At 43.2% G+C, this 24,968-nt stretch overlaps 1 protein-coding gene across 1 annotated transcript; it reads left to right on the forward strand.

Annotated features, from left to right (window-relative positions):
* The first annotated feature begins 143 nt into the window (after positions 1–143).
* On the forward strand, positions 144–24,968 carry wnt6b (wingless-type MMTV integration site family, member 6b). Its single transcript, XM_041950403.1, has 4 exons — positions 144–645; positions 10,349–10,569; positions 19,385–19,689; positions 21,003–24,968. Exons 1-4 carry the CDS (start codon positions 566–568, stop codon positions 21,462–21,464), a joined length of 1,068 nt encoding a protein of 355 aa, XP_041806337.1. The 5' UTR covers positions 144–565; the 3' UTR covers positions 21,465–24,968.

Raw genomic sequence — 24,968 nt, forward strand, 5'->3', positions numbered from 1 at the left:
TCAGTGCGTCACTGCACCGCGCGTCGAGAGAGGCCGACAGCCAGCAGCACCAAAAATACACCAAGATTTTTTTTTTTTTTTGTTAAAGTCAGCAGCGCTTCTCTTCTTCTCCTGTAACATCACTGTTTTAAATCCCCCCAAACAGCGGCCAGGCTCCGCGCGTCCTCGCAACCGCAGCCGTTTCGTGCGCCGTTCCGCAGTCAGGGAGGACTTCGCTGCTCGGTGCTACTTCTCGTTCCTCCTCATGAGAGCATGTAGCGCGCCGCGACAGATGGAGCAGAACGACAATGAAGAGGTTAACCACACCTTTGAAAGCCGACATCTCTTCAGTAGCCTCTTGACCAACTTTCTTGCGCATTAAGATGCGCCCGACAGAAGAGGAGCTGGATGATGAACTTTTTGCGCTCTTGTTGACAGACAGTTTCCAGTGAGCTTTCGCTGAGCGCGCCGCCAGAAAGCAGGGACCTCCTATGCATTTAAGAAATAATCCAAGTCGGTGTTGGCTGAGCTCGTCAGTACTTTAAACTTTGCTGGGGAATCTCCTGGAAGATTCGCTGCGTTCACCATGACGGTTCGTCTATCACGGATCCAACTGGCCCTGTTCTTCATCTTGCTCTGTCCGGTCAATATCATCGGACTGTGGTGGTAAGTGCCCCGTATTTACCACGTGTTTAGCGTTTCTCTGTCTCGTGTCAAACTGGTATTTAAACCATCTCACCCGACTTAGTTGTATTTGATTTCTGCGCAAAACATGAGACATTATCGTGTTTTCTATATTTATCCACCGCACCGCCGCTCAGTATTATCTCACCGGCTTTTCACCTAAATACTCAGAACAGCCGTGTGCCTCTCTCGGGGTCTGGTTCATGAAGACAAATGTGATCATCATAACCAAGGCTGCGATATCAGGAATGAAACAAGAGCAAATATATTATAAAGAATCCATAAAAATGGACCAAATAAGCGGACAAATCAGTAATGATAAAAAATGATGCTTGCTAGATGTTAGAAATACATCTATTTCATAGTGTTTTAATAAAAGTTTCACCTGTAATAGTGAATTAAACGAAGCTAAAACTTTTACTTGCTCTAATAATCTAATATAATTTTTAAAAATCCCAAATTCAAAACATAGTAAACGTGGGTCCTCAGGGTGAAGGAAAGGGAGAAGCAGGGTGTGAGAGGGGTGTCTGCTGTTCATAGCCTGCAGTGATACATGGAGGAGAGAGGAGAGGGAGGTTGTTGGAGGTGGTGTGTGTGTGTGTGTGTGTGTGTGTGTGTGTGTAGTGGGGGTTCAGAGTGAGGAATGTCAGGTGGCCCTCTAGGCACAGTGGATATGTCATCATAAAACAATCCATATAGGCTCAGCTCCGCGAGGATGTGACAGTCGGTCAGACAGACAGCCCCTGCAGATCTGCTGATAACATATTTTCTATCCATGTGGGTCTCTGTCTGTCTGTCTGTCTGTCTGTCTGTCTGTCTGTGTAGTAGGCCTACGAATCTCGTCTTGTGTGCAGTGTTCCAACTTTTCTGGCTTTCTTTCCCTCTCTCTCCTTTACAAACACACACACACACACACACACACACACACACACTCACACACACACACTTCTGCAAAGCGGCAGTGTTTGAATGTGAAGCTTTGTGATTTTTTTCCTTTTTTTTTTGCAGCGAATCCTCCCACTGTTCATTCACAGCCCAGTCAAGGTCAATGTGGGCTGTAGTGTCAGAGAGGCTGTGTAAGTCTGCAGAATGTCCTTGTATGACAGATGGACCTGCAGCTCTAGAGGACGTGCCCCCCCCCCTCATCCACCCCGACCAACTTACTCTGTCACATCACATGTAGTCACTTAAAGATGTGAGGTTACACAGGTAATACAGGATTTATTAGAATTACTAAGAGTGACCATCGTTAAGGAAAATGAATAGAAAAAAAACCCTGCTCTCCATTGCCTTTGATAAACTGATTTGATCTTCCTGCTCTAGAGGTAATGTGCAGGGCGACAGGGTGGCACGGTCAGTATTTATAGAAACCAAACGATGGAGGTGTCACTGAAGAGGCAAAGGCTGCGTTTACACTAAAATGGCTAAATCCGAAAATGCCGTTTACATGCATCCACACTGATGCTTTCAGGATGTTCTCTTAAAGATTCATAGCCACACTTAAATGCATGAACAGTTCAAAGCTGGATGATTTGTTCTTTGTCCTCCTTTGGTTGGAAAACAGGAGTGCATCATAGCCAACATGTGTGAAGTAGCAGGGCAGACACGGCGGGTTGCTCTGCTGAGGCAAGTCTGTTCTGTCCGCCCCGTGCTCTCCATCGTCGCTGTTAGTCTGTCTCCATGAAGGCAAACTCACTACCTGTTTCCTTTTGTCATTTAGTTTATGCAACTTTCCAAGCATGAAACAGTAGTTGAACTAAATCTTCAGCAGTGTCTGGGAAGGTTTTTGTGGGCATTTTCCAAAAGCTCAATTTTCCTTGTCCAAACTAAAATGCTGGACTGGATTTGTCAGAGTTGCTGGAGATTTTTTTTTCTTTCTGGAAAAGCTGTTTTCAGCTGTAAAAAAAATGCAAGATCAGTGTGGATGCAGAGAGAGGCAGAAAGAAAATGTGTTTGAAATTTAGATGCGAAAAAGACGAGTCACCTTTAGCCGGAGGGGTGCTGGTCTGCATCTGAACTGTGCTGCGACCCACCTGTGGAGGGAAGGAGGGAAGAACAGGGGTCAGAAATTCACATCGCCGTCAAACACTTGGTCGATTTGGGCTAAATTTGGCATCTGGCATGGCTTCATTAACACTCAAAGAGAAATAGATGCAAGCATGAGAAGATGTATGTGAAAATACTGCACGTTTGTTAATACCAACTAAAGCATCATTTGTTTTAACGGTCACATGAGCGGCGTTCCTAATCTGTGGCACGAGCAGTTGAAAGAGCGGAAAGAGCACGATTCATTCATCGTAATTTAGGATTTTTGATTAAGTAGCTCCTTGTGGCAGAATGTATTCACTTCTACACTGTTCATGTTGCCGTCCTGCTGGCAGCACATTCTACAGGACTCAGGGGCATCTATTTTAAATAAAGCTGTCGTGGATTAAGGGAATCAACAGAAAGAAATCAGCGACTTCCTTTTTATCCCCTCTGACATACGTTGTCATCTTCTTTCACTTGCTCACTTGTTCGCTGGCTCCTTCACACACACACACACACACACACACACACAGTGGCCGACTGTGGTGCAGCTCGAGTGAAGCCACACCTGTGGGTTGCTCCTGAGCTTGCCAGGACAATGATGCTCTCTGTTGAAAGCCGCTGGACATACCGCCATACATCTCCCTTTCTCTGTCTCACGCTCGCTCCTCTGCAGTGTCTCTATCTCTGCGCGTCTGTAGCCATGCTTGCCTTGTGAAGGAAAGTACCTGTCACACAGATAGGTTGTCGCTGAAGGAAAAGAGAGGGAGAGCTGCAGTGATAGACAGAGGGTGAGAGAGATGAAATGCGGGGAGATAGGCGTCCTTTCAGGGCCTCTGCTGATTAGAGCGCTCTAATCATTTGGCTTGAGAGCAGAGACTCAGCAGGGTGAGGAATGCCTTTGCTCTCTTATACTGGTTTTGACTGCAGTGCTTAGCAGGGCCAACTTTGCTCTGTGTGTGTGTGTCTGTGTGCGTGCATGTGTCTGTCGCAGTCTCCGTTTGGCGGGCAGCACGCCCGGAGCGTGCCACAGGCCTACAGGTGCGCACACACTGCATTTGTGTGTGTGTGTGTGTGTGTGTGTGTGTGTGTGCGTGTGTGCGTGTGTGTGTGTGTGTGTGTGTTTCAGCTGTCTCCATTGTGTGTTTATGTGTGCGTCAGTCCAAATCCAGTCTCCAACCAGTGATCCTGGTTAATCTGTTTAACATGCGCCCTGACATGCACAAATGCACCCGTTCAGTCTTACAGTTATGGGAACATGTATGCACATACACACTTATGTTCACACACACACACACACACGCTCTGGAGTCAGAACCACCATCATCACCAGGGGAGAGTTTCATTGTAACAGATCTTATCTTGTCCACTCCACTCCTGGTCTGAAAAGCTGGATGTTTAATCAGGACCAGGGCGATGGGTACAGATAAAGATTAAATGACGATGTGGGTTTGGCATCAGGTAGAGAACTGAATTAAAGGTGTTTACGTGTGTGTGTGTGTGTGGGCAAGTGTGTGTGTGTCTGTGCTTTTGTGCATTTTTGTGGACATTCGTACATGAAGTATGTTCCAGTGCCAGAAATATATAAGGCAGAGGCTAAAAATGGTCCAAGAAATGTCAAAATGCGACACAATTCAGCAAAGAGGGGCAAAAGTAGTTCTCACAGTTTTGGAGTTGGCAGAAGCCAGCTTGAAAGATATGCTGCAAGCTAACGTAGCCTTAACATTAGCTTTCAGTGTTAGCTTTTGATGCCTTTCGGTTTTCAGGGTAAAGAAGGAGCTACTTGTGTGTTAAGTTAGTGTTATTTATTATCATACTGCCTGTACACAGGCTAGATTAATCAAATAATGACAGTTCATATTAATGCCTAATGTATGTGTTAAAGACTGTGATGACTGTGCTAGCGTAGCTTTGCATGCTAAGCAAAGCTACAGGTGGAATCCCCTGCAGTGGTTAGCTTAATCAGATGGACCGCACTTCCAATGTCCGTGTACTTTTCAAGCTGTTAACAATACGTTTGTATTTACTAATATAAAATAAATAAATGATGACATCAGTTTTACAGGTACTCATGCTACTTTATTTCTTGAGAGGCGTCGCTGATGAAGGCTAGCAGCTAGCATCTCTGTTCCAGTTTGTTAGCTAACACACCAAAGCTCCAGTTTACTAGTACCCAGTTTAATGTACGTTGCTCCTCTCGCACTTGGCTCTTTAGATGTGTTAAAAATGAACCCCACAAACATCCATACACCTTTCTTACCCCTACTTATCATCCGAATGCATCCATTCTTGGACAATTTGGACATTTTGGCTGTCAGCGCTGCTGGGTGTGCCACTGCACCAAGTTGTTACAACTGAACAAACTTTCGGAGGTTTGTCTTATGTGAGATTGGTTTGGTGGTGTCGGTTTCCTCTTGGTCACACTTTATTGCTGCTATTTAAGTTGGGTGCATTACAAATTAAGAGTGCTGAAAGTTTTTATTGAGACAAATTTCACTGTTCTTGACTTTGTTTTACATCAGCAAGAATAACGTGAAGAAGCGCGTTTGAAAGTGATCACCACGTCCCAGACTGCAGGGTCAGGAAAGCAGGAAAGCAGCTGGAGTGGAGGGCGCACAGACCCTCTCACGCTGTAAATGCATCCATGATGGCAAAGTGCTGAATTTGTTCATATTCATCTTCAATCTTCTTGGTTTGGATGCCAGAGAAATTTTATATGTGCTTCGATTCTCATCGCTTTATCTCTTTGTTTCTTGTTCGTCTCCTCCTTATCTTTCACTGCGGCCCTCACCATCTTTTTCAGCCGTCTCTCTTTGACCCTCTTTTCTTTCTCTCTCTCGCTCTGGCGTCTCAGACTAGCGCTTGTCGTGACTGTCTTCATCTCCAGCATACTTGAGGGATTAAGGAGGGATGAAATTCACTCATTCGTGGGTGGAGTGAAAAAAAGAAGGGCCCTGTACAGTACAGCACTTTATCTATGGTGCCGTGAGATCCTTAATGAAACCTGAGGTCGCTCTGAGCACCAATGTTTAATCTCTTTCTGAGCCTCCTCTGGGCCCACGAAACACTGAATAAGGCATCTATTTCTAATATCTGCATTTGAAACTTCAGCTTTTCCCCAATTTACAGCTACGTTATAAAAAACAGTCCATTCAAGCCTTATTTGAAACAGATGTAATCGCTGATATGAGCTTATTTTATTATTTTTAAAGCAATACATGAAACCACAAGACACAGGTTAAGTTCTGGACTGGACCAGCTGTTAACTTGTCGCAGGTGGAAACAGCTTTGATAGTCCTGCTATCAGTGCTTTGATTTGGCTTTTTTTGTTACATCTTATTTTATCTCTCTCTACATGACCCCCTGTCTCTGTTTTTGAATTTTATCTTCATGAGGAACTGTTCATGCGAGACAGTGTTTTCCTTTAAAACCCCTGATAATATCAATGACTGCACGTCCTAGTTGGTGTCCGCTCAGGAGCTGTATCTTATATGACAGGCAGAGGAACAGTGGCTCTTTGCATGAAGAGGGCCTGATTACTGTCTGACTTTGTAGTACCTTCTCCAAGTGTACACGTGCTTTTATCTCTGTGCATGCCTGCCTGAGCTGTAGCGAATGCGCTTGCTTGGATAAATGTGCGTGAGCGTACTGTGTTTGCAGGATTTTATGTGCAAACTGCACTTGTGTGTGTGTGTGTGTGTGTGTGTATGCACGCATTCGAATCATCCCATTACGAGTATTTGAGCTTTAAAAGGGTCGCTTTGATCTTTTGATGTTGAAGTGGAGTCGGTGGTTCACTCATTTGGGCATTTTGGTCTTCACTGAGGCTGCAGAAAGAGCTGGAGACAAATGAAGGGTTCATTTGCAAAAAGACATATTTCAGTTTTCACTTATTTTCCTAAATTGTAGGGTTTATTTTTGGAATCCAGGGGATATCAGTCAAACTGGTGTTGGTGTGACATGCAAGAGCAACACTGTGCACTGCTGAGACACATAAACCTCCTTAAGCAACTCTTATCAATATATAAAAAACAATTTTGCTTGTCTTTGCACCTGCCACATGCACTTTCTACAATGTCTACAATGAAGTATTCTCGTATGCTATCCGACCTCGCAGGGATGCACACTTTTATGTATCTATTTCCAAACAAGGGCAAGAATGCTGGTGCTTACAGTCATCCTATTATCCAATTAATGCACCCCATTTTTGGGTATATCGCCAGCAAGGCGCTTTTCCACCTCAGTTCACTCCACTTTCCGATTCAGACTACATTCTCCTTCCCCTGCCCTGTTTCTAAACTTATATTTGAGACAGTCCAATGGGGATTATCAAAAGAGCCTTCATCCAAAATGAAGGGATGATTTCACGTTACTGTCTCAAAAGGCTTTCACAGTTTTATTTTAATGTGCCTACTTTAACCCATGCTTAACTTTTGATATCTGTCTTAATAGAACCCCTCCCTTAACTTAAACAAAGCTAATTAGACTGCAATCGGTTTTAAATCCTGCTATTGCTCCTTTCTCTGCTCTGACAATTGTTTTTCTTTGTTATTTCCTCACCTTGCAACCGTTGTACAGCTGCTCAGGCTTAGTTAAATTAAAAATTATGATGGGGCACTAAAAAAAGCACATGGCAGCATGTGAGTTTATTGTTTGTTGTGGCTTGTTGAGGTAAGTTGCAGTCAGAGAGAAAAGAGGGAAGATACTCCTTACAAAACATTTAAAATGGAGTGGATGCAAATTGCATCAAAAAAGATTGCAAAAAGATCAGTATAAAGTACACAAAAAATGTAGTTTTACCATTATTGTTGCATCTGATCTTTCACCAGAAGCAGCCTCTTTCACCAGTCCACTTTGCAGTATTAGCTTTTGTGCAAAAAGAGATCAGAAGGAAACTTTTCTCTCACTGTGAAAGCCTCCTAACTGTCTCTGTCTTGTGCTTCCAGGACTCCATCCAAACTTCATGCAGTACATTCACTAGTTTTACAACTCTACACCTCCCATTGTAAAAATCCAGGCTGGCTATTGTGAGCTGCTGACAGAGCTGGCTTCCCAGCGCTGCCCCTGGCACATGCATGCACACACACACACACACACACGCACACACACATGCACAAGCAAGCAAATGCAAATTATTTTTCTCACATTCATCTTTCACATTCACATTCAACTCTACACATGCTGTATAGAAATACACTTGCATATGCACACATAAGTTTCTTTTTCTCTCTCACACAGCCTGATAGCAGTGGGTAGATAATGAGTGGTTGTTGAGAGGGAGTGTGTGTTGCTAAGTATCGTACCTGTACCTGCTAATTAACACATACAGACTGTCTGTATGATTTAATTATCTGTGTGGCTACCACACGCGCAAACTTGAGGAAAATACACATACACACACACACACACACACGGTGTACACTCATGCACACGCTGCACACACAGAACACCTGTATTGAAAATACAGCATTGTTTCCATAGTGATGTTGTCAATACACTCGCAAATCATAGAAGGAATGCAACTGTGGGTGTCCCGGGAGTGTGCGTAGAGATTTGTGTGTGTGTGTGTCTGTATAGACAGTGCATGCATGCTTTGATCAACACGTCCTCATACCTCAACGAATGAACAGGTCGATTGCCAATGACTCCCAAAACAACATAATATCAGCGTTCCCAAAATGACATTTATGAGTGTTGGATAATACCAATACTGTGAAATGTCACGGTTTGCTTTATTTTCAGCACCAAAACTACTTGTTTAGGTTTAGGAAAAGGTTAAAATAAGAACATTATTGTGACGTCCTTGATGTAACTTGAGTACGTTATGTTAGTTGAAATAAGTTAAGGTTGATTTTTGGTTTTCGGGACACAAACAGCGGTCTCCTACGAGAAAGTCCTATGTTTGTTTGAGCCATCCATCCAGCCCACCTCATCCATACGCAGACTTTCTTGCTCTCTATACTTGACTTTCTCCTCTGGTGTAAATCTATGTCGTAATAAATAATTTTCAGGTGTTCACATTATACACCAGATATCATGGCCCATGCTGTAAGATTTGGTACATTTACGCCCCTTATGTTCACAAGTTAAATTATTAGAAGGGAGTACAACTGTTATCCATGCTGTCTGTCATTATCGCGTGTCATATCACAGGTCAGTATTTGGGCAGTTTGCCTCTGGATCATCCTGTCCGTGATGTTATTGGCTAAGTGGCTGACTCAAGACTCCCTGTGAAATATGTTTTCATTTGATCACGTGTCAGTCTGTCATATAAATAGCTTTATTGAAATAGAAACAGGTTTTCAAAAACATGAAAAACACAGGGAGTGTGCAAGGATGAATGTGCATGCATGTGTGCGCGTATGCGAATCTCTCGCCCGGTATCAGACCGCCAGGAGGGGGGATTGGCGAGAGTGTTTGTTCTGCTTCTTAAAACAAACTCTCGAAGCAGATGAATGATATCAGGCGGTGCGATTAGCAGGGACAAGGCTGAATGAAAACCTATGAGGTAGTCGTTTTCTCGCTCTCGCTCTTTTTCCTCTCCTCTCTGCCACGCACGCCCCCCCTGACTCCTATTTCATGGCAAAAACCTGAAGTTATGGATCACATCTGCTGAGTTTCAGCGAGGAAAAGTCAACTGCGGTGAAGAGTCAAAAGAGAGATGGGGTAAATGAAAGGGAATTGAATGTGCAGAATGTTGAGAGCGTAGAGGGGATGAGTGGGGGGCAGCTCAGGCAGGGAGAGGAGGAAAAGAGTGGAAATAAAGTCATCTCTTAAAGCCACTTTGCTGCTATGCCACTGGAGTGGCGACAGACTCTGGCAGTGCCTATAAGTGGCAGAGCCAAACCCCTCTTTCCCATTAAGAGTTAGAATAAACTATTTATCTTTATTATATACACTCATCTGTCAAAGCTATTGAGGAGGTCCAGGGTCTGTATTCATCAAATACAAGATGGATGTATATATTTTAATGTTTTGAATATTTGAACTACATGAGGCATGCTTGATTTATTTTGCCAGACATTTAAACATTCACTTTTTGTCCTCTTTAGTAATATAATATGTACATTTTTCATTTCTGGGAATCCTTTTTTTTTTTTTTTGAGCAGTGCTGATTCGAGGGATATGTGTGGTTTAAGCGGTGAAGTTCTTAACTGTTCCAAAATCTCCAGAGAAGCTGTATCATCAGGAAATCTAGAAAGTCTGCCTTCTGGTTTACCAAAATCAACTTAGCATTAAGATCAACTGTAAACAGCCTGTCTGTTAGGAGACGTTCAACTGTTTCACTTCCAACTCTGCGAGGACCACACAGTTCTCCCAAGCGCAGTCCAGCAGCAGAATCCAGACTCGTGAAGCTGACGTCAGAGCTGAGATGCCTCTGGGAAACTCGGTGCTCTGTTGTCTCCCACGTGCCTGTTCAAGGAGCACATTGTCGCCACGGCTGAGAAGTGGTGGGTAGAGTTGGCAGGATCAGCAGCCGCAGAGAAAACTCGCATTCGGTTTGTGGCTGCTGATGAGCGCGGCCACATTGTTTACTGTGTGATTAAGTTAACAGGTGTTGCTCACCGCAAAGAAAAAGTGGGAACTTTTCTGTTGTTATCGTGTTACTGAGAGATTTGTTTTACTCTCTTCTCTGACATTGTTTAAACTTTCCTAGGGCGGTGGGCAGTCCGCTGGTGATGGACCCCAACAGCATTTGCAGGAAGGCGAAGCGGCTGGCGGGGAAGCAGGCTGAGCTGTGCCAGACTCAGCCTGAGATTGTCAGTGAGGTGGCCAAAGGGGCCAGGCTGGGCGTCAGGGAGTGCCAGTACCAGTTCAGGTACCGCCGGTGGAACTGCACTAGCCACAACAAGTACTTTGGCAAAATACTGCAGCAAGGTGAGTGAGGGAGGAATGGATGTGTTTTGCTTATTGATAACTACCTTTCTGTCTTTTGCTGCATGTCAAAGCAACATTAATGCTAGGACCCACTGTTTCCCAGCAGACCGTTGCTATGCAATGAGACGATCAATGTCATTCACTTCACCTGTCAGTGGTTTTCGTGCAGTGGCTGATCGGTGTAGCTTTGTGAGGCGCAGTCGCTCTCTGGGGTCACTGCGACATATATGAGATATTATGTGTGAATTAGTAAGATTTAGAGGCCCTTGTAAGCTGATTTTGTTACCCTTAGACAGAGCCAGGCTAGCTGTTTCACCTGTTTTCAGTATTTATGCTAAGCTAAGCTAACGATCAGGCTCTGTAGTCTGATATTAAATGGACATACATGTATGAGAGTGGTATCAATCCTCTCGTCTAGCTCTTAGCAAGAAGGCGAATAAAACAGGCTCGAACTTTGTTTGTTTTGTCATTTGTTAGACAGTCAGTGCTGTGTCGTCTTCATCTTGTCTTCATCTTGTCTTGGTCACGGAAAAAAAGGTGCTGATGAACATATTTCGTCATAGTTTACATTTACAAAAATAGCGCATCTGGGATTTTTTTAGCCTGGACCTAGACGTATGTAGCTGATGAAAAAGATATGAATTCCCATAATCATCTTTTCTCTCTCCATCAGTCCCTCCAAAAGCCTTTCACATGGTGAAAAAAAAAAAAACCCCACACATTAAAAATGCTGTCGCGTCCCATTTTTCAGCCGTGGGTACCTTAGGATCTGAACCCATGACCTCACGACCGCAGCTGACGGCCTGACATCAACTCGGGGTCAGATCCCAGTCTGATGGCACTCCGACAGACAAGGGCAGCTGTTGTGTTTCAGACCAGACGTATTCACACTTGACTGACTCTCCTCCTCATCAGACTGGGCACGCTTGAAATGATCAGCTAAAATTGCTCTTTTCTCTTAACATCTCTCTTAAGATCTCTTAACATCTTCCTCCAGCTCTTTGAAGTCTGTAATATAACTGATGCTGGGTCACCGCTGGGTCTTCTCCAATTACTGTGTTGGTTTTTCTCTTGTATGATTAGATTCATAGAGAGCTGCCTGTCTCTTCTTCGACTGCTACTACAGAGAGCCTTTATCTCTGTGTTTAGGGAATATACAACAAAAAATGTGTCGAGCATGTTATTAAACCCATTATGCGTCTTATTGCTGGAAGATGCGCATGCTGACGCTTTGTGCTCACCTGTCATTAATGGCACGAGGAGGTAGCACACGATGTTTTAATCACATTCATTTTCCATGCTGTAATATAACAGTCAATATTGATTTGATATTTTCAGTCTGCAGGACTTTTTACATCAAAGCTGCGTAGCAAACACAAAACTTGTGTTTACTTTGTGGCCTAAGCTTCGAGAACAATTCCAAGTTCCTGTCGTGAAATATCAAACCCTAAAAATGCTGTTTGACTGTGATGTAAACTCTTAACATTGTATTGTATGTCCTTGCACGTATGACGGGGATTCAAACGTCTTGGTGCAGAGCAGTTGTGTGAGGTTTTTGTTGAAAGGCTCTTGCTGCTTTCTGCTGAGACAAAGCCAAATATATTAACATTTACATTAATCAGAAATACACAAAATAGCAAATAATATGTGTGTTTTTCATTGTCTTTGCTGTCAAAATAGACAATCTCTGTACATGTAAAAAAAATATACTTAAATTATACTTTTTTAAGAATGTACTAAGTAACACTTTGTGCTATTTTTGTCACCTTCAAGTATACTTAAGTGTACTTAAGTAGTCGTTGAGTACCACTAGAGTAATACTTGAGCATACTTGAAGTGTAAATAGTTGCTAAATTGGCACAACTTTTTACAAACTTAAAGTGTACTGAAGTCCACCAGTGAAACTCAGGATTCATGAGCATTCAAAACACACTCGCAGTGCAACTGTACTGCATAACAAATGTGTTGGAAATATACTTAAAATTAAACTTTAATTAAGCGTGCATGAAAATAAATAAACTTTTTAAAAGTATACTTTATATAAGTACTTTGCGCTTTAAGTATTGCAGAATTAGTATATTCACTTTTAACACATTTAAGTGAGCGGCATCTCGTTAGAAGTGCACTTTTAAAAAACTTTTCTGTACTTAAATCATATTTCTAATAAGTGTACTATTGTTTGACCTGGGTGAGCCAGAACTTTGTACTGCAACAGTCGGCCTGTAGAAGAAATCTGTTATCATTTGTAAAGACTAAATTTAAAATTTTAGGACTGGAGTGTGTGTATGTTGCAGTCAGGAAGCTGATATCTATCTGCTTTAAGACACAGTTTTTATGCTCAGAAAATGAAGGTAGGATGAAATTTTCATTCTGCATAATCTTCCTTGATCGGAGCATCGGCTCTCTAAACCACAGAAGGAACAGTTTCACTATATCCTGGCCAATTCATTTGGCTCTGGCCATGTGAACGTATGATATTACCAGTGTTACCAGTGTCTCTGACAGAGAACGAAAGAAGGAGGGAAAAAAATGACACAAAGATAGATTGGGACAGGGAGGAAGAGAGAGGAAAACAGGGGCAAGCATCTACCAGTAAAAGACAGACTAGCAATTAATCATAAATTCCTGCCTATCATTAAGGGAGGCCAAAGTGCTCCTCTGTTTTGAAGCCTTTGTCCTGAATTACCTGGATCTGCTCTTAATGGCTGTTTATCATGAACTAGTACCAGTAAATGTCCAAATAAAAGTGCCTTTGTATTTATTGCTCACTCTCCCTAAGTGGTTTACTTAACCTCATTGACCTCTATTTAGAGTTTTATGCGATAATAGACTCTAATGACATAAGTTTTTCTTACAGAGAACTTGTGCAGTCTGTGCAGCTTTCGGTCTCGCTGAAAGACGCTGTGTGCTTTTTTTTGTCTGCTTCTTCATTGATAGCACAGATTTTTACTAAAGGTCTAAATTCGATTAGATTTGCAGCTGCTTCTCACAGTGGCTGTGAAAGTGGAGGTCTGCCTCAAAGTCGTGTCCGTGCAAAAACCGCAGTAAGATGATAAGAAACACCTGGCGGACTATTAGTGGACCGCATGCCTAAATTAGCTGTCAGAAATGTGTCACTGTGAGCCGCTGCCTGTGCTGCAGGGGGGTCCAGTTGAAGCTTTTGTCTCAGAATTTTCCCTCTCGGTTTGCCAATAAGAACTAGCTTCTCGAACAAGCGGGGAAGCTGCTTTGTCAGAGCAAGCTGTGACGGAAATGTTTCTGACTGAAACAACCTTGATGTGTATACATTTGTCCTTCAATCTTTCCTGTGTTCACATGCATGTTTGGAAAAATGTCTTAGTAAATACTTTGTAGTAGTCAATCTGATTACCATACAGTCTAAATTCTGTAGATTTTGAAAATTGGATTTCTGGACAAAGAATACTTCATTGTGTGGTTATGTTAGAGTTACAACTGTACAGTGAAAACAAAGCTGCAGGGTGTTTGGGTCTGGAGCACAACCAAGCCATCGCTTTCTGCCTCCCTTTACAAAAACATCTCCGGGCTATCTTCACCCACTCTGCAAACACAGACCTCGCAGCGCTGCTTTGCTTTGTGACATGTTAAAGGCTGGCACGGCTGCTGTATGTCAACATGTGTGTCTCAGCAGGAAACAGTAAATCTTCTCAGTGGTGTAGTAAGATATGTTGCATGCATGCAGGTGAGTGTGCGTGTGTGTATTTCTTTATCTGTGTGCATGCATGCATCACATCTCCAGATTCATGCGGCGTGGTACACTTCTAATTCTTTACTTGAACACTTTTGCATGAAGAGAAAGAGATCCAGAGGGATAAAAGTGTATGTATGTGTGTGTGTGTTCATATAATAGGGGTTTTAGTTGATTTCACAACATTACTGAAACACTGCCATTTCACACCTTTATTGCAAGAAGTGTGAATGAATGAACATGTCGACACAAGAATGACAACTCATTTTGCGTCTGAATAATGTTCCCTCCTCTGGAGTTGGACCTTTCGTACAGTCAGCTTCAAACCAAGGTTGAACTTCTGGTTTCTCGTCATTAATCGGTAGTCATTATCCTCTTTTGCTTGATCTCCGCTGTGTTTAAATAACATACAGACCCCGGAGCGGTCATGAGTCGCGGTGCGAGCCAACCGCCATAGAGTGATGCTAGTAATCACATTGGGGATGTCGCGGTTCTTCTTTGAAACTCATGATAGATTATGCACAGTGTGTGTGTGTGTGTGTGTGTGTGTGTGTGTGTGTGTGTGTGTGTGCGGAGTGCTGCACCGCTGTAGAATAAACAAGGACTCTTGCTCTGGGCTGTACAGCGGTTGAAAAAGTAATTAAACCAGTTGTCAATCGTGTCAATTATTTTATCACTAATGATTCTCACGAGTTGATAGAGGCGCAGAGACAGGTATACACATGTTTGCACACTTGTTTTCTTGTGTTTAACTGGTATTTAAAGTATGTGAGTGCTGTAGTGTGTGTTTGATGGAGAATATGTTGCAGCGACTCCCCCAGTGAAAACAGTGAAAACATCCAGGCTGATAGCATCTTTAAGCTGTGATTTATGTAATACTGTGTCGTTTTAAACAAAAATGAGGCAAATACAAAGTGTGTGTTACGTAAGATGCTGATTGGGTGTAAATGCATAAAGTCATAAATGTCAGGTTGATTAAAAAAAACATGCAGAAATTCATTTAAAAATATAATAGATGTGATCTGAAGGCGACCTGAGGACAATTAGGCCCAATCTAAATAGACCTGGAGGTATTTAGACCCAATTCAAAGTATGGCCCGCCTGATCTGACCCTAATAGACAGAGGCACCGACGCTAGCAGCAGCTCGCTGAACAAACACGTCATTTCTCAGTGCACTTCACAGTTTGTGAACTGTGAATCTTTTCCCCTGTGATGATTGTGACTCACCACCTGATCAGAGTTGACACTGAGTTACGCTCAGATCCGCTAAAGACATATTATCACACAGAGCAGAGGCCTGGGACAATACAACGGGACTCCCTCCGCTCCAGAATTAAAGTGTTTTCTGATCGCTACTGTTAACAATAATAAGCATGCGGTTAATGCTGAGAGCGATAATTGTTGAGCTTTAAACAGCAACGCTGACTGTCGGTTGGAAACGGGAAACAAACGGTGCTCGCCCATGTTTTGTTGATTCATCCGTCTACCCAGACTTCCTCTGGACGAGGACTCTGTCTCTCTATAATAACATCAAATGCCTTCCTCCCTTGCTCCTGACATAATACGTGTAGTTTCAACTTCCTGAAAAGACTGAGGCATCGTTTTCCTGGGACGAAAGTCTCAAAACGGATGGACGAAACACCAGCACATACCTGATTTGATGGTTCTTGCAGTGAATCTCAGTCGCCAACAGACAGCTTCTTCCAGTGACATTGTGGCAGACCAGACGGTGCAGGATGCAGCCTCCTGCAGCCCTCATCGCATTGTTTGTGCATTTGGGACAAAAAGGCACATGATGAGATCTCCAGTCGCTGCAAGTGTCACCGAATGCAGCAGAAGAGACGATCCCCCTTAACATCACACCCTATAAGAAAACGAATATATTTTTATTAAAGTTTACGCATCTGGACTGTGAGGTAATTTTACATTGAACTGCTTTCAGCTGTAACATGTCAGACCTGCTTGTGTCATTGCCTAAAAGTCAGAGTATTAAAAGAATATGTGCTAATTCCTGCAGAAGGGCCTTCTGGAATTAGAAGCAGACGTAGACAGGCCCAGACACCCACCGTGGCAGAGAATTTGTTTGGAATTTATGTCTCCAAGGAAAATATGAAACAGGGTGCCTCGAATCATCAGATTTTTGATAGCCCCTTTCACGCATAACAATACTCTTCTCTCTGTGCTCTATCTCGCTTTCAACCCCTTTGCTCTCTCTGTTTGTCCACTTCTGTCTGGATGAAGTTTTGCTCCAAGTCACCGACTGGTGGACAGTTTCAGCGATAATTAGCTCAAATAATAGCCTTCTGTACTAAAAGCAGTGTTTCACCAGTGCATCCAAGGACATCTGGACAGGCTTCCAGCTTGTTTGGACACAGCCTGTGCTGCTATCACCACATTGTACTAATAATGAGTAGTGTGCTGATGTTTCACACACGTGTCTTTAAATGGATCCAGGGATGTTTTGGAGATGACACGTCTTGATTTGAGTGTGTCGCCGCTCCTGAAAATCTCAGCCCTGTTCTGCTGAGCAGCAGGAACAGCGAGGTGTGGTCTTACTGTCAATGAGCTGCAAGGAGGGTACACGACACACACACACACACAGTTGCAGAAATGCTCTACATGTACCACCATGCACATGTAATGTCAAACAAGAGATTTATTTAATCTGGCGTCAACACAACCAATCCCAAACATCGACCATGCGATAAAAAACAGTTCATTTAACTTCTTTCAAAATAAGATACAGAACGTTAGACAAGCTGACTATTTGTTCAACGCCGTAAGTGCTTTCTAAATCTACATAAAACAATACTTTTCACACACACAAGCATTGACAGACAAACTTGCTGGCATTGGAGACGTCTCTGGGTGTTGGGGTGTACAGCTGGTATTGATATCGCAGTGTGCTGGGGTGTGCAGGTCTCATCGCACGCCACCCATTCTGCGTGTGTGTTACCATTCCTAATGAATCCCATTCACTGAATCATGCGATATGGAGTTGGCAGAGTCGCCGGTGGTGACTGCACGCTCGCCGCCTTCCAGCTCTTAGGAATAAAAGTCCTTCGCTTAGTCTCCACACACACATACAACGGCTCGCTAAGTGGCTATTATTTTCCGCTGCTCAGTCCCTGGCGTCTCATCTATCTAGGCAGAGGTCCGCCATTGAAATTATCAATGTCCCCAACAATTCCCACTGCTTGCTTGTTTCTAGGCAAAATTTACACACTCTTATTGTCAACAAATCCTGTGCAAAGAGCAAAATTCAATTCATTCATTAGTGTGTCTGTCAGTACCGTGGCACTCAGCCCCAAGCCCATTACACACACACACACACACACACACACACACACACAAACACAGTATATATACATATATACTGCTAGCCACTGAACTTTTTAGCAAATGTTACTTAAACTGGAGTAAATTTTGCAGAGGGACTAGTTTCATTGGTGGATCAATACACAGTCAGGGCAGTAGTATTGAGTCAAAATAAACTACAGTGCCCATGTTCAGCGTAATGAAGGAACATGTCACCCAGTGCAAAGGAGTAGTTAATCTCTGGGTTTTTAATGTCATTGTTTTTACCCACACAGAGGAATCGGAATCAGATGTATATGAGGCTTTAGAATACGCAGATGATACTTGTTAGTATCAGTTTAGTGTTGGTATTGGTCTTTTCATGGGATGAGTTCACAGTCCCGAAAAACATAGAATAGTGCCATATTTATTCTTTTTATTACTATTTTTCCGAAGTTAAATTTAATCCCAGTGACTAAATACAGAGGTTTAAAAGGATGCGGAAGATTTGGAAACAGTGTTTTAACCATGAAAACAGCAAAGTAGACTAACCCAAAACCACATGTCAATAATATGCAAATAAAACTGAGGAAAAAGAATAAATAAGATATTTACAAAGACAAATTCTCTTATTCGAGCCCGGTAGGTCTCTTGAAATTCTCTCATAGCTGCTCCTTTGTTGTCGAGTGAATGACAATAGCTGCAATAACTGAGGATAAAGATGTGTTGAGCCGCGGGTGAGAATGATGCCGAAGCCACCGGCGAGGACAGACGATCAATTTGCAGTTGTGGTTGGACGTGCCTGTAGCCAAGAGTGTTAAGCTCGGCACCAGAAATAAAGCAGCAGCTGTGGTGTGCATGACTGTATGAGCATGTGTATGAGTGCGCATGTGAGGGGGAGAAATAGCCATCCTATCAGCACCACAAATCCAACGACGCTGGAGATCGGCGTAATGGACCAGGGTTGAGCGAAAGGTGCTTTTATCCTGTTCCATGTCGCTGCAGTATTGACTAACTGGATGGAAGCAAACATGCCTGGATGAATGGACGGATGTGGACCAGCGGCTGTCACTTGTGGTGCTCGCTCTGTCTCCCAGTTGTTGTCCTGCGATTGAATGTAAAGAGCTCTATGACAGATGATAGCAATAAAAAGATCAATAGATGTCTGAATGTGGCCTTCTGTCGGTATTTATTGTGTGAATTAGTGTCACTGTGCCATGATGAAAATATTGAAAGTACTGAAATTGAAAAAGTCTGATTGTCTGCATTCGCATATTTATTTGCTCCTTTCCAAATTAATGGCCCTGTTTTCAACTCCCTGTTTATCTTTTGTCCCCAACCGGTGGCATTACTTAAAGGGACAGTTTGTCATTTTGGGAATATGCTTTTTTGATTTCTTTTGCTTGCTAAGCGGCTGGCTATCTTAGCTAGCATGAAAACCTTAAACAGCCATGTTCTGTAGTGGCTTCAGAGGTGCTGGAAGGCAGATTTCCCACCTGTTTTCAGCCTTAATGCTAAGCTAGGAGAACTTGCTCACGGCTGTAGCTTTGCATTTAGCATGCAGACGCGAAAGTGGTGTCAGTCTTCCAAAAATGTTGAACTATTACCTCCATTCTACCTCAGTATGGAGGCGAAAACAAGTTCCAGTCCACCGTTTTGACTTTTGATGGTGTGCCAACATTTGGATAATCAAGTATGCATTAAGCTGTGGAATCACTCTGCTCCTGCATTTTGGCAACTTTGGTGCAAACTAAACCTGCACACCCAACAATAAACTAAAACCCCTCTTTTGCATGTCTTTCGTACCGTAGATATCCGGGAGACCGCGTTCGTTTACGCCATCACGGCCGCCGGCGTGACCCACGCTGTGACCCAGGCCTGCAGCATGGGAGACCTCCTGCAGTGCGGCTGCGAGGCGACCAGGAACAGAGCGCCGCCACGGCCGCCTTCATCCTCCTCCTCTGGGGACGGGGTCAAGTGGGAGTGGGGGGGCTGCGGAGACGATGTGGAGTTTGGTTATGAAAAGTCGAAGCAGTTTATGGACGCCAAGAGGAGACGCGGCAAGAGCGACATCAGGACGCTCATTGACCTGCACAACAACGAGGCAGGGCGGCTGGTAAGGCGCTGTGAGAATGATCGCCTCAGTGCGTCTGTGCAGCTTCTGTTTACATTTTGAGTGGGCAGAGTTGGAAAAAGATTACAACTGCAGTGCACCTTGGGAAAAAATGCATCTAAAGTGCCACTAGTACAGTGGCACTAAACACCCCCTGATATTTCACGATACTCTCAAAGGTTTTAGCAGCAAAGGTGTTGCTTGTCCTGTGGAATGTTCCATCATTCCACGAACATGCATCAGAGGAAGACATCGCCCCCAGCCATATTTGTGTAGTGGCGTAAGCTGATATTCTTACAAGAATCAGGTTTCTGAAACACAAAAACAAGAGCGTGCCACACATTTTGTTTTCAAGCCTCCGAGGCTTCTAGCTTCTAACATTTCTGCAGCCCTTGTAGAAGTTTAAAGTTCCTCTTTGTGGCTCGTATGAAGTATGGCCTCGACAACATGCTACTGAAAGATCGGAGATAAAGAAGCGACCTCCGAGGGCAGTTAATTACGTGAATTTGTAATATACCTCTGTAAATCTTCCACGTTTGTTGATCTCAGTTTGTTACACCCACTTGTTGACACATGCACAAGCAAAACACAGAGTCGCAAAGTTCACTTAAGCTGGGGTCAACGGCAGGTAGAGAGGAGAGGAGGATCTTGGGAAATCGTCCAATTGTAGCATTAGCGAACAAACCATTTGAACAAAAGATGAGACTTGCACACAAATGCCCAGAGGTTGAGAAATAAACGTGCTGTGATGCGTGCAAATGTCTGCGCACACATGCGTGTGCACTTGTAGACACATTTTGCAAGTATGTGTGTGTGCACGCATGCGTGTGTGTCTGAACGGGCAGGTGTGTGTGTGTGTGTGTGTGTGTGTGATGGGTTAATTATGTGCAGTATAAGTGAATGATCTGTTGTCAAGGCTTGTTAGATGTAGGAAGGCCAGAGGCAACATGGAGGGGGAGGGGGGTTGTGGAGTTAAATTCCTTCTGAATAGCGTCTGCTTTTATCTTACCTATCTATCAGTGTGTGTATTTGTGTGTGTATGTGTGTGTGTGTGTGTGATCCAGTGGCTTTGTCGGTGATATATCATGAAAACACAACAATAAATTACTTCTTAAGAGTATTTGTCATTTGTCAAAAGCAGTTCTGCTTCACTCCAGGGTGCAAGTTTAAAAGTTCCCTTTGTCTCCTTCTTTGTGTTTGATCAACCTTCTCTCTTTCTCCACCTTTATCACCTGTTTGCCCTCCTTCACCTCTCTCCTCTCCTCCGCCACCCAAACCCCTACACCCACCCACCCCTGCACACTTTCCCCTCCCAGGCGGTGAAGCTCTACATGCGGACAGAGTGCAAGTGCCACGGACTGTCGGGCTCGTGCACCTTGCGCACGTGCTGGAAAAAGATGCCTCACTTCCGCGAGGTAGGCGACCGCCTGCTGGAGCGCTTCAACGGCGCTTCCAAGGTGATGGGCGGCAATGACGGCAAGACCCTGATCCCTGTAGGCCAGAACATAAAGCCACCGGATAAGCAGGATCTGATCTACTCTGACGAGTCGCCCGATTTCTGCCTCGCAAATCGGAAAACCGGTTCGCTGGGGACGCGGGGACGCATATGCAACAGCACGGCCATGGACATCAGCGGCTGCGACCTGCTGTGCTGCGAGCGTGGCTACCGGGAGGAAACGGTGGTGTTTGAGGAGAACTGTCTGTGTCGTTTCCACTGGTGTTGTGTGGTCCAGTGCAAGAAATGCTTGGTCCGAAAAGAGCTCAATCTCTGCCACTGATGAACTGATGAACTGCGGTTGAGAGCTGTCAGTATGAGTTGGTTAATTATAATTTCTTCTGTTACTTTTCGAGGTTTTTGCTTTAGTTTGGCTAGTGTGAGAGAAGGATAGCGTTTGGACTTTCATGGTGATCCTTTTGTTTCCATTTTTTGCACCACTCAGTCAGATAATTCCCCAAAAGCGTTCATTTCAAATAGTATTCGATCCTTGTTTGTGCTGTTTGGTTCCCATGAATTTTGACAGACTTAACCAGTGCTGGCCAAAGACTCAAAGGGTACAAAAAGTAGATGCAACCATGTGGGAACAATGGCAAGGGGGACTAAAAGAAGTCAAATTGAGAAACGTTTCTTTCTGAACTACCTATTTTTCTTTTTCTTGAATATAAAAAAGGACCAAAGAATGTGAAAATTTTCCATCTCAATGAAAGAGGAGGACCTATGTATGCACAGAGGACCTACATGTGGCACAGTAACTCTGTGTCACTTCCACTCAGCAGCAGAGCGGCGTGATGTTGACTGCTATTGAAAACCAAAGAGTCTCAGGCTTCAGCTTGTGCTGATGCTCCTGATTTGATTATGAAGTTTTCTTGATTGACCGTTTGCTAAGCCTCATCCCACAGTACCAGTTAATAATTTTCTAAAGAATTGCTCCTTAGCCATGGAAATAACTCTGCATTATTTTACTACAGTAGGTAGTATGTTATTTAGCCAGGCATGCTAACATTTGCAGCCTTCGTTAGAGCAGGTAAACACATTTACTACAAACAAAAACCTCACCATGCAAGCTCTTTATATACAGAGTACCACACTTGCTTCAGCATGCACAGAACCCCACAGCTTGACCCTGTAAACCTGCCACGCCTTGCTACGGTCGCTAAACTGTGATTGGACAATTACTCTTCGTGGGAGGAGTTTAGTGAAAGGTCAATTGTTCAAACTGGCCACTAGTCCACAAAAGCCACACTGATCATTATGCGCAATCTGATTTCTATCTACAGTGGTATCACAGAAAAATTTGATCTTCAGTACTTTCGTTTTACTTTGCCGTGTGATTACAGAATAACCATGCAACAACATTCTTGATGATGCATCAACAATAATTCGAGCATGTTTATATTCTACCAACCCCCAAAATCTTTAAAAATCTTGACATCAATTTGTGTCTCAGTTTTAGTTATTATTATTTGCAAACACGCTAAATCGAAAAAGATAACAGTCTGGACTTTTTTTCCCTGCTACTGCATCAAAAATACACACAAAAAAAGGGAACTGGTATCACATTATCATATTTGAAGAACGCTGTCGACACCATGTTTTGCAGGAGTGGACTCGGCCTGCCAGCAAAGACTGTTATTTATATAAAGATACGATGACAAGACTACTCACTTCCAGCTCTCTCAGAAGCACTTTGGATGCGATGGCTGCCGTGGACTTCCTCAGTAGCTCGGCAGGAGAAAACTTTCGGGGTTGTCCGTTTCTGTTAAAGCAAAAGAGAAACCTTTATTTACATGACATTGTTCGGTATCAAGAAAATGTATATAATGTATTTTGTTTATCTGTTATGATACACAGGGCTAATGTAATAATGCACTTTGGATGTTAGCTTTCGTTTGATACTGTATGTGTGTGTGTGTGAGAGAGCGAACGTGTCGAGTGTGTGTGTGTGTGTGTGTGTGCAGGTTGGCCAGTTATCACCGTATCCTCCAGCTGACAGTACCGTCTCTATATCTTTAAGTTGCTGTCTGACGTTAAACTGCATTACGTTGGTTATTAAAAGCACACTGCTCTTTGACGCTCTGCCTTCGTGTGAGGCAGACAAGCTCTTTTAGTCGTTTATCGCAGAGGAAGTATCTTTCCCATAAACCATAAATCATGTCATCTCATTTACAATTAAGTTTTATTACCAGACAATGTACAGTAACTATACTGAACTATAACGCTACATTGCTTCCACTTGTTCTGTCACAGCTGTTTGTCTTTGAGTGAGCGTTCAGGTCGGATCTTATCTCACCTGCGAGGATTCAGAATCATCTCGTCTCGATCGTACAGGTGGTTGTGTTTATGTTTCAAGAAGGTAGCACGAGTCGCATGTGACTGCTCCTGAAGTCACAGGGTTACTTTGAATATCTGCTGCATGGCAGCTTTTTGCAGGGCAAAGACAAAATGAACGCCTTGATTAGCGACTTTTCAGACGGCTCTAATGTGGGCAGTGTCTCTGCAGCCCTTTATGAAACTTAAAACCTGTGTGTCCAGCTTTGTTTTGCAACTTTTCAACGAGCTCTGCATCATTTTAATTCCAAAGTGAGATATCGATCATTGGTAAAACACTGGCACACATGTAAAGTAGGCTTTGGTTGGGTGTTGGCAGTTATCCTTACATTTAAGAGGCTTTTTGAAGTATTCTGAAAAAGCATTTTGGAAAGAAATGTGTCACATATTTAAAGACAAAACCTAAATCTATTTGTTAGAACAAGGCCCCAAAGGTTCAGAAGCTGCAGCTGCATTATTTCAATGACAAAATGGCAACGTATCGAGTCATTATTAGCATGATCGCTATTGCAGCAATAAAACAGCTGAGAGTATTTCTGTGAACATTAATTTAATATTAGAATGAGATCAACAAACTGGTTTCAAATCTTACTAGTGGTGGTCTTGGCATGACAAACCACTGATCTTCAGTCAGTTATTGTTGCTGTGACTGTGATTGGGTTCATGTAAGGCCTGGTGATGGTGGTAATTATCAGAAATAATGGAACCACGGAAGTCACATGATGTTTTGGCCTGAGGTCGTAGCTTTAACGTCTGTAACTCTACAATGCAAGAATGACTCAAGACGAGGTCGAGAGAGGTGAGCCCAAGACCATTTAAATGTCTGCGTATATCAGATCCGTGGTTCTCAAACGTTTCCTGTCATGCCCCCCTCTCAGAGGCTGAAAATCGCTCATGCCCTCCACCCCACGATTTCGATCCGCCGTTGGGAAAGAAACTAACAAAAAAGGATCCAAGTTAAATTTTAGTGAAATAAAGGTCAGCACGATAACATCAGCCATCATCATCATCATCATAAATCGTATTCTCTCAACTTAGTTTCACTCCATAAAGTTCTGCCTCCCAGTTTGAGAACCACTGTGTTAAATTAAGCACATTCCACATACTTCCAATTTTCAGACATTATTCTAACCAGGTTTGGTGGAAAACAACAGAATGGAGCAATAAGATTTTTACCAGAAAGGAAATAATGTAACAGCGACTGTTAAAAACATTTCAGTGACAGCTACGTAATGCAGCCCACTGTTGGCCAAGTAGGTTGTGTTAGTGTCGGACAACTTACCTGTCCACAGGTGTTACAGAGTTCAGTGATGTGGCATCTATTTAAAGGCATTGTGTCATGCTTGCTTCACATTTCGTTACGCTCTTCATTTTTATATTCTTCAGAAATCATTTCATATCTGGATGTTATGTTGCATTTTCATTTAGCATAAAACTACTGTTTGTGACTCACATT

This window comes from Chelmon rostratus, chromosome 13, assembly GCF_017976325.1.
Source record: "Chelmon rostratus isolate fCheRos1 chromosome 13, fCheRos1.pri, whole genome shotgun sequence".
NCBI lineage: Eukaryota > Metazoa > Chordata > Actinopteri > Chaetodontiformes > Chaetodontidae > Chelmon > Chelmon rostratus.